Source organism: Oncorhynchus mykiss, chromosome 10 (genome assembly GCF_057628025.1).
Source record: "Oncorhynchus mykiss isolate SJ-2025 chromosome 10, ASM5762802v1, whole genome shotgun sequence".
Lineage (NCBI taxonomy): Eukaryota > Metazoa > Chordata > Actinopteri > Salmoniformes > Salmonidae > Oncorhynchus > Oncorhynchus mykiss.
In genome coordinates, this window is record NC_143031.1 from 65,027,563 (window position 1) to 65,037,680 (window position 10,118).

The 10,118-nt window shown below is 42.8% G+C and overlaps 2 protein-coding genes across 3 annotated transcripts in view; both read left to right on the top strand.

The window, feature by feature from the left end:
• The window catches only part of LOC110534611 (uncharacterized), a 42,665-nt gene extending 32,579 nt beyond the window's left edge, over positions 1-10,086 (top strand). Inside the window, exon 6 of the mRNA XM_090187422.1 lies at positions 8,752-10,086. Coding sequence (XP_090043548.1) covers positions 8,752-8,828 — 77 coding nt within the window. The 3' untranslated portion in view covers positions 8,829-10,086. The remainder of the gene's footprint in view (positions 1-8,751) is intronic.
• Positions 1,002-8,503, top strand: LOC110534621 (uncharacterized). 2 transcript variants are annotated; one of them, XR_016483867.1, is made up of 5 exons: positions 1,002-2,784; positions 3,489-3,619; positions 3,817-4,008; positions 6,066-6,216; positions 6,505-8,503. XR_016483867.1 is itself a non-coding variant. In XM_021619539.3 (3 exons), exons 1-3 carry the CDS (start codon positions 2,523-2,525, stop codon positions 5,263-5,265), a joined length of 1,842 nt encoding a protein of 613 aa, XP_021475214.3. In that variant the 5' UTR covers positions 1,002-2,522; the 3' UTR covers positions 5,266-5,714. The 2 variants fall into 2 exon arrangements, 1 of the variants encoding a protein (XP_021475214.3); XM_021619539.3 differs by lacking the exons at positions 6,066-6,216; positions 6,505-8,503 and having other exon boundaries at positions 3,817-5,714.
• Positions 10,087-10,118: the final 32 nt, after the last annotated feature.

The following is a 10,118-nucleotide window of genomic DNA, read 5'->3' on the forward strand; positions in this document are numbered from 1 at the left end:
GAAGACTTGTGCAACGAGTATATTTTAGTTAAGCTTTTTTTTTTATCTTAAAAAAATATGATTTGTCTTCCACTTTGACATTAGAGTATTTTGAGTGGATTGTCGACCAAAAAAATTACAATTAAATCTATTTTATTCCCACTTCGTAACAATTAGCTCAGTGCGAATGTTGCCTGTAATCCATGGCTTCTGGTTGGGGTATGTACGTACAGTCACTGTGGGGACGACGTCCTCAATGCACTTATTGATAAAGCCCGTGACTGATGTGGTGTATTCCTCAATGTCATCGGAAGAATCCCGGAACATGTTCCAATCTGTGACAGCAAAACAGTCCTGTAGTTTAGCATCTGCTTCATCTGACCACAGAATGCGTCTCCTTCCTGAGCGGTATGATGGCTGCGTGGTCCCAAGGTGTTTATACTTGCGTGCTATTGTTTGTACAGATGAACGTGGTACCTTCAGGCATTTGGAAATTGCTCCCAAGGATGAACCAGACTTGTGGAGGTCTACAATTTTTTTTCTGAGGTCTTGGCTGATTTCTTTTGATTTCCCCATGATGTCAAGCAAAGAGGCACTGAGTTTGAAGGTAGGCCTTGAAATACATCTACAGGTACACCTCCAATTGACTCAAATTATGTCAATTAGGCTATCAGAAGCTTCTAAATCCATGACATAATTTCTGGAATTTTCCAAGCTTTTTAAAGGCACAGTCAACTTAGTGTACATAGACTTCTGGCCCACTGTAATTGCGATACAGTGAATTATAAGTGAAATAATATGTCTGTAAACAATTGTTGGAAAAATTACTTGTGTCATGCAAAGTAGATGTCCTAACCGACTTGCCAAAACTATAGTTTGTTAACAAGAAATTTGTGGAGTGGTTGAAAAACAAGTTTTAATGACTCCAACCTAAGTGTATGTAAACTTCTGACTTCAACTGTAGATATGGCCATGTGAATCCTGTCTAATATGGCCCCATGGAGCTGGTTGGCCGCCAGGGGGGTAATATGTAAAATCTGCAATGACACTATAGCTAGTTGTGTGTGAAATGTGGGGCCTCGATCACAAAAGTCACAATTATCCTTAAAATGTTACACTTAGCCACGGGACTAATATACACTGAGTATATATTAGGAAAACCTTCCTAATATTGAATTACACCCCAGAGCATGGACTCGTCAGAGGATGGACTCTACAAGGTGTCAAAGCGTTCGACAGGGATGCTGGCCCATGTTGGCTCCAATGCTTCCCACAGTTGTCAAGTTGACTTGATATCCTTTGGGTGGTGGACCATTCTTGATACACATGGGAAACTGTTGAGTTTGAAAAACCCAGCAGCATTTCAGTTCTGGACACAAACCGTTGTGCCTGGCACCTACTACGATACCCTGTTCAAAGGCACTTAAATATTCTGTCTTTCCCATTCACCCCCTGAATGGCACACATACACAATCCATGTCTCAATTGTCTCAAGGCGAAAAAATCCTTCTTTAATAACGACCCCGGCCACAGCAAAGTTTGATACAAAAGAATTCATAACCTTAAAACCATTACCAGAGAGAATACAGCAAAGAGCTGCTGTTTTTGAGTGAGTTCATGTCTAAGATTTTATTCAGCACTGTCAACACTGTTGCAAAACATGCTTCTCCCTACTTCCACTCATGATGCAGCTGCAATGAATGAGTAGCGAAGTGTATCGATAGCCCTGTGTTTTTATTATTATTAGCAGCTCTTCGTGTTTATTTTAATATCAAGGAATATTTCACTTTCTCTGGTCATAGGAACAGTATAAATTTGGGCACGTGGTAGATGCAGTGCAAATCAAGTTTCGGCATCAAGTGGAAGAAAGTGTCCCCTCTGTCTGGTCCGTCTCAGACACTCTGCTGCGCTCTCCGTCCCTCCGCTGAGACAAATGCCTTGTTCAAAACAACTGGGAACTCTGGAGGAAAAAAAAATAGATCTGACTGGGAAAAGTCGTTTTGGCATCAAGTGGAAGACAGTGTCCCCATCCAACCATGAATTCCAAGCCAGAAACTCGGGCATCTTTCTAGAGCTCTGACTTCTGGACCTGAAGATCACTGACGTCATGATTTGATCTCTAGTTTCCAGTTGTCTTGAAAGCACTATGACCATCAGATGCCGGTACCATCAGTCCAGTAAAATAATAAAGCAAATGATTTGCAAATGGTATCCATGATGAACAGTTTAATTGGGTAGGGTTCAACTTTAGACCTACCCTGTCTCTGGTACACACTCCAGTCCAGTTGGTGGCGGTAATGTATCACTAAAGTTCGTTGCCAAACCATTGAAAAAGTGTACACGGAAGTGGACAGTGACCAAGACAAATGTCCACGTTAGCGTTTATATTGTTATTTAGCCATGTATTGACACCATGGAACTCAGAATATGACTCATTTAACTGCACACTATCATACTTACCCCTGGTAGTCTTTAATTCGCGTTGTAGACGGGACTTGGTTGATAGATCTGTTATCTAGGTAACGCTAACTATTTAGCTGCTAATGCTAGCTAACTGTATGATTTTTCATACTCAAATAGCCTCCATTATGGAGGTGCTAGCGAATGCAGCCGTGGCAGAGGTCTGTAAACTGGTAGACGACGACTACGCAGTGTTTCGTTTGGAAATAACTCAAAGCCAGAAAGAAAACCGGGCATTGCAGAGGAAACTACAGCTTCTGGAACTGAAGATGGCACGAGAGCGCGTCCTAGCCAGTCGTTCCAGTAGTGTCAAAATCCTTGACCGATACAGAGGAATGGCAAGAGGTACAATTTGCCGAGGTTGAGGGGCCTGTCGCCCTGTTCAAATCTGCACATGTTTGACTTTAGATGTGTTAACCATTGTTGGGAGACCTGATCAGGAAAGTTTTCTTTCAGGACCTCTACAAGCCAGAATGCTTAATAAAATAATTGTACTTACTTTGCCGGTTGTCCGTGCAGTTGGTCCTTTTGCAGGTAGAAGTGTTAGACAAAATATAGGAAATAATGATTACGTCAACGTTAAAAAATATGAATGCACTATTAGCGCTTTTATCACCCAAAGCAGTAAAGTAACTTAAAATATAACTGTATTTAACATACTGTCGTGTAAAGGTCGTGAGAATAAACTTTCCTGATCTAAAAGCTCATTTATGCCTGAAGTAATGAAATTCAAAATCGAGTTTCGGTTAACTAAACTAGGTTAACTGGAATTGGGTTTTGGTCAGTTTTTAGTTAGTATGCAATAATTATCCTTTAGTTAACTTGCAAAAATAGACACTATCATATTCTAATCAGATAAAACATTTACTGCTTAAATAAAACTGATGCATTGAACATAACTTTACTATTTATAGATTAATGTATTATGTGTTACCTTAAATTCTTGCCAATTCTACATAATGTCAAAACTGTCAATAGTGTACAGTATAAGCATTAAGCATTGACAGTAGCAAACCTAACCACCTCTTTACTCCCAATCACTCTCTCAGGTGAAGGACATCTCACTGGAGGCAACAGGAGCTTTGTGAAGCCAACAAGACACAATACATGGAGAGATGACCAACCAATCACTGTTGATGAGGGGAGTGGAACCTCAACTCAGCACGTTATCGTGATAGAGGTTAGTGTAATAGTATTACATCAACATTACAGTACATCAAATGTGGCCAGTTTATTTCAGAAAGGCTCCCCTCAGCTATTCACTTGCTTACATGTAACATCCTCATTTCTCTGCCAGAGGAGCTTGTGACTTCCCTACAACATTATTATCCAATTCTACTCATGTACTGCTAACAATCTACCCTCTTCTTGTGTCAGTCTGCAAATGCAGAAGCTGCAGAAGCTGCAGGTCCTGGGGTCAAGCTGGAGAGGTCTGAAGGAGATGAGGACCCACGACACAGCAGAGACATCCAGACTGGAGCAGCGCATGGAGTGGTGCCCCCTGTAGCCCCCGAGGACCTCACCACCGCTGCCGTGCCCCAGGCTAGGACCCGATCCAGCATCATGGAGGTCAGTGGAACGCCGAACGCCGTCCTCAAGACCGAGACGGAGACAGAGACTTTAACTGTAACACAAAGGCTCTTACATACAGGATCTAACCACCGATCAGACTCCGAGAGACTGGGCTGTGTTCCTGCTCCAGGCTCAGAGTACTTAATGGTGTTTCACCAGAGCCAGGGGTCAGTTAATTCCTGTGGAGATGGTGATGCGTCAGACACTGGCATTGATGATCTGTCTTGTTCTTACGCTACAGAGGTGGACCCTGACAACATGCCCTTGGGTTTAGAGACCCAGACTGATCTGTCTAGAGGGGACTGGAACCGGTACAGTAGTAGTGTATACTCTGAAGGGTGCCCAGATAAGAAAGGGGAGGTTATAGTCGTAGATGAGGTTACTGTGAAAGTGGAGGGCGACACTCCTCCCACATGGAATGCAGATAGTCACCTAGGAGACGGACACTCACAGGGCAGAGATTTCTTAAATTACAGGGGAAATCTAAATGTCGCCACCCACTCCCCTTTACACACGTTCAGGGATCGCGACCCAGTGTCCACATCAATGGCACCTTCCGATTCACACGGCCGGGTGATTTTCGATCAGGTATTACATTTAAACGACAGGGCTATAGCCCAGGCTTGTGGAGGGGGGGCAACAACGGTCGGGAAAGAGAAAGAGGCTAACTGGAATGCAGACGAGACTCACTTAGGAGAAGGACACTCGCAGGGCAACACTAATGACTTCTTAGATTACAGGGAAAGTTTAGAGACAAATCTAAATGTTGCAACCCACTCCCCTTTACACCCAGTGTCCACGTCGATGGCACCTTCCGATTCACACGGCCAGGTTCTTTTCGATCAGGTATTGAACTCAAAAGACCAAAGAGCCAAGGCGCGGAGAGGGGAAGCAACACCGGGCAGTAAAGAGAAGCGGTTCCTCTGCATGTTCTGTAACAAAGGCTTCAGCTGCTCCCAGAAGGTGGAGATCCACCAGAGGGTCCACACAGGGGAGAAACCCTTCAGCTGTACCCAGTGTCACATGTGCTTCACCCATGCTGGCAACCTGAAGAGGCACCAGAGGGTCCACACAGGGGAGAAACCGTTCAGCTGTGCCCAGTGTCACATGTGCTTCGCCCAGACTGGTGACCTGAAGAGGCACCAGAGAGTACACACGGGAGAGAAGCCGTTCGCCTGTACGCACTGCGGGAAGAAGTTCTCAGAGAGGAGCTACCTCAGGATACACCAGCAGAAAAACCATTCCACTCTATAACATAGAAAGTAACCATTCCACTCAATAGCTTCTGATGTTGAGATCAAACCCTGCATTAAAGGCAAAGTTGAATTTTCATTGTCGTCAGCAGAAAAGATCCACAGATGCATTTGGGAAAAAGGAGAGCAACAGATTAAAGTGTTGAATATTCCTGGGTAGAATATTGCATTCAGACATTGTGTGATATATAAGGCATATATACGCCTAAAAAGTCAGTTACATCTTGTTTGCACTGTGTAGGTTATATGTTGACATAACTATTCAATTACTTCCATTCAACTACAAAAAAAAATTATCCTAAAACGCTTTTAATGAGAAAATTATTACATTTTATGCAGTTTATCAAGTTCATGATGATTTTTATTTGAGGCATGTGTATGTGGTTTTCATACGGTGTATTTAAAACTTGTTCATCAATAATAAACCCAAAATGGGACTTTTCAGTCTGACTTTTGAGACTCTCTTTAGTATACATCACATCTGATCTCACCCTATTCTGCATACATCAGACAGCGCTTTATAACCAATATACACTTACTAAATATACTTGTACATACCCACACAATAAACACCTACTGTACATGTCAAAATAGTTTAGTCAGGTTTGTCTGATGATGACTAAAAGCAACTTTTTTACACACATCATTTTATGTCCACCATGATGGGTTTAACAACAATGAAGTCATTCTGTAACTACAGTACAGGACTGAAACATAGTGGGGATGGGTAAACAAAGTGTGTTTATCTGTGTGTGTACCTGAGGGAGTGTATGTCTATAATCTATCACCTGTCTCTTCCAGGAGGAGGAGGGTCCAGAGGTGCTGCTGGTGAAGGAGGAGGGGGGTGAGGACGGTCTTGGGAACCATGGTCATGGAGGACAACCAGACTACACTTCCTGAACCCACAGAGGAACCAGTTGAGCAGCACAGGACCACATACAGTCTCACTGAGGTGAGCCCACTGTGAACTACTGTCTGAATGGTTTTAGGTCAGGGCCTGTATACACAAAGCCTCTCCAAAGTAGGAGTACTGATTTAGGATCAGTTTTGCCTTTTAAATCATAATGAATAAGATTATATGGAAAGATATTCGATCTCCACGTTTGCATAGTATCAAATCAACTAACATGTTTGCATAGTACTCAGCAATCCCTCATTGCCCAACCAGAAGATGCTCCATAGCAGGGTGCTCATATCAGATTTCTTGATCCAACATCCTCACACTCTGTATCTCTTACAGTCAGTAGACATGGAGGATGGGAAGATTGATCTGTGGCTAGTCAAAGAGGAGACTATAGAAGACAGACCAGAGAGTATTGATCTGCTGAGTGGACTAAAGATGGTAAGGGAGAAATACATATAGCCTACATACAGTAATATATCTTCAATGAGAATAGTGATAAGCCTGGCTATTATTTTTCTTCATTCATAAAATGACATTGACATAATATACAACTTAAAGTATGTTTAAAAACAAAAACACTCAATGTATGAACTTGACCAGATAATTGAAAAAAAAAAAAAAAAAAAAAAAAGTTCACCATTTTTTTAAAGTCTATTTTCTAACCTCTTCCTGCAAGTGGTTGGCTGGAGGATAACAGAGGAGAATGGGCAGCCTTCTTGGATTCCCAGACTTGTGCAACGAAGGCCCCTGGGGATTTTATTTATATATTTTTATTTCACCTTTATTTAACCAGGTAGGCCAGTTGAGAACAAGTTCTCATTTACAACTGCGACCTGGCCAAGATAAAGAAAATCAGTGCGACAGAAGAAACAACACAGACTTACACATAAACAAATGTGCAGTCAATAACACAAAAGAAAAATATGTACAGTGAGTGCAAATGTAGAAGATTAGGGAGGTAGGCAATAAATAGGCCCTATATGCGAAAATAATTACAATTTAGCATTAATACTGGAGTGGTAGATGTGCAGGTGATGATGTGCAAGTAGAGATACTGGGGTGCAAAAGAGCAAGAGGGTAAGTAATACTATGGGGATGAGGTAGTCGGGTGTGCTATTTACAGATTGGCTGTGTACAGGTACAGTGATCGGGAAGCTGCTCAAACAGCTGATGCTTAAAGTTAGAGAGGGAAATATAAGACTCCAGCTTCAGAGATTTTTGATGACATCACCAAGCAGGCCAGGACCATAAGCGACATAGATGAAAACAACACTGTTAACCACAACCAGAAACAGACAGTCAAAGCAACAACCAAACTTAGTATTCATGACAACAGACTGCCTGAGACCAGGGAGTCCATATGTGATGTGGTCTGCGGGGACGGGGAGGTGTCCATATGGGAACAGACAGAGACTTGGCATGCGATTCCCCGGTCCTGCCCCTATAGTCCTTATTCAGAGAGACTGATGACGCCTCAGGTTAACCCCCTAACAGGTGCTGCCTTCAGCCTGCCTTCTATAGGATCTATCAACTGGAACATGGACCCTGTGACAACACAGACACTCCCTGGTCTTTGTCCTTCTCACACTCTCCTTCTGTTAAACCAGACCTCAGACAATGCCAGTGCCTCAGCACTAAATGGCAACACAAGCCCATTGACAAATGACAGTAGTAGTGATGCTATCAGCAGATCTGGTGGCAAAGAGAAGAGCTTCCCGTGTTCATTCTGTGGGAAAGTCTTCAGTTTCCCCAAATAGGTGGATATCCACCAGAGGATGCACACGGGGTTGAAAATCTTTCGGCTGCCACCTGTGAGAGGATGATCTCCCACCAGCACCAGCTGAAGATGCACCAGAAAGTCCATAAGGGAGAGAGGCCATTGCCTGTATAGACAGTGGGAAGATGTTCTCAGAGAGGAACTGCCTCAGGATACACCAGCAGAAAATGCACACGGCCCATGTATATGTAATGTAGTACTTGTTAGTTTGTAGTTAATTCTGTTGGTTTGGGATGTAGTGGGGAACTGGATGAGGTGAACTGAAGAAAGAATGAGTATGATGAGGCAGAGTAGATGATATGGTGATGGATGGTGTCTGTAAAAATGCTTCACTGATGAAAAGTGACAATCTTGTCCAGTTGTTTGATGCTGGTGTTTTATAATGAGGAAATGAGTGCCTATGTTTACTTGACATTAAGTAGTGTGTAATGTAATGACAGTGTTATAAATGTACATTTTATCAAAAGTGAGGGTACCAGGTTTACAGAAAAGGTCAAGTGTTACCATAGTGAGAAGTTATTCTACGTATTGTTTTGTGCAATAAAAGTACTGTACTTCATGTTATGTGAGCATATGACCATTTTGTTTAAATACATGTTTTCCTTATCTCAGTCGAACCAAAACATACTTCATTTTTGAGTCAACACATTGCCATTATTTTTTATGAACTCCAATGACTATTGTTGGGTACTTGAATCAGTGTTAGTGATGGACTTGACTGGTTAACGTTTTATAATATGTTTTTGTGTGTACAGCAGAGTTTATTATATAAACCTTTTATATGCTTTTCTGTTCACCGTCTGCAGTCCATGAAGACCTGCTGATATCTGGTGTTGCTGGCGGGAGAGACTGGACCTCTGAAGCGGCTGGTCACAAACCCTGACCCCGGATTAGGACCCTGGATCAGAAACCGTCCCTCTTCCTTCCTAAGTCAGAACCAGGACCGAACCACGAGGGACAGAGACTCCACCACCACACAGAACACAACCAGTGGACAGGTGGACTGAACAACCTCAGTCCTGGTGGTCATCAGAGAGACTGTGGCCCCACCCTGGGCTTCAGCCTTCAGAGACTGGTGGTAGTCTATCAGCAAGTCTGTCTTCTCCGACAGGGTCTTGTTTAATGCCTGGTGACTGGGTTCATAGAAAGTCTGAAGGACCTATGTCTAGCCTTCCTCAGTTACCTCATGGTTACCCCACCAATACAGACATGGTCAGGTTGCACGTTTGTTCACCAGAAGAGTTACATAGCCTATAACACAGCACACAATCCAAACAACATCCAGTCAATGAGGGAGCTCAAAGACCAACCACCTGAACCACCTCTGGTGTTATTGGGTCACAACATGGGAGGCCGAGCATTAGGACGGAAGCCGACAAGCCGTATGCCTGCCCCATATGTGGAAAGCGAACTATGTGAAGGACCACCAGACCGTTCACACCAAGGACAGGCCCTTCAATTGTAAGCTGTGTTAAGGCGTCTGCATGCTTCCCAGCCAAAACAGTTTGGAAGAGTTTGTGCATATATTATGAGGCAAGCCGAAGTCTACGCCCCTTTGTCAGTTACTGGTCAACAGTAGAGATTCTTCATTAAAGTCTTTGTCATTCAACGAGAAACGACTAGTTGTCGTGCACATTTTTACATTGAGATATACAGCACCAAACATCTTAGTTAGCTGTGAAATTGCGCGACTAAGATCTCGGCAAAAGCGTCCAATTTAATGACAGATTTCTTGAGTTATCTTAGATTAACACGGACTATTTTGAGGAAGTGTCAGACTGGCTACAGCGTCTCAAAATAGACAAACGGTACTATTGCTGTTTTTTTTTTTTTTTTCAAGCAAAGATCTTAAGGGAGAATGCGAGCACACTTGTTCGGTTAGGCGCCACACGAACTGAAGAATGCTGACGCCTTTACAAGAGCTTCTCCTTCGGGAGTAACCTTATCTGACACAGGAGTGTCCACAATGGGAGACATTGTAGCACTGTGGCTTGGGATTCTTTCTTTAGCTGACATTATTATAGTTATCATATGAAGTGTCTTGGGGTAAGAGGGTAATTAACCACATACCCCTCATTAACCCTTATTTACCTTACTGAGGTCATTTAGATGGAATAAAGTAATTATATTATTTTGTACTGTATTCTTGCCAACACACTGTTCTTTCTAATCA

Excerpts from the sequence above, each read along its gene's own strand:
- LOC110534621 (XM_021619539.3), top strand. The coding sequence starts at position 2,523 with ATGCTAGCTAACTGTATGATTTTTCATACTCAAATAGCCTCCATTATG. Across the intron at positions 2,785-3,488 it reads ATACAGAGGAATGGCAAGAG|GTGAAGGACATCTCACTGGA; the intron begins GTACAATTTGCC and ends TCACTCTCTCAG. Across the intron at positions 3,620-3,816 it reads AGCACGTTATCGTGATAGAG|TCTGCAAATGCAGAAGCTGC; the intron begins GTTAGTGTAATA and ends TTCTTGTGTCAG.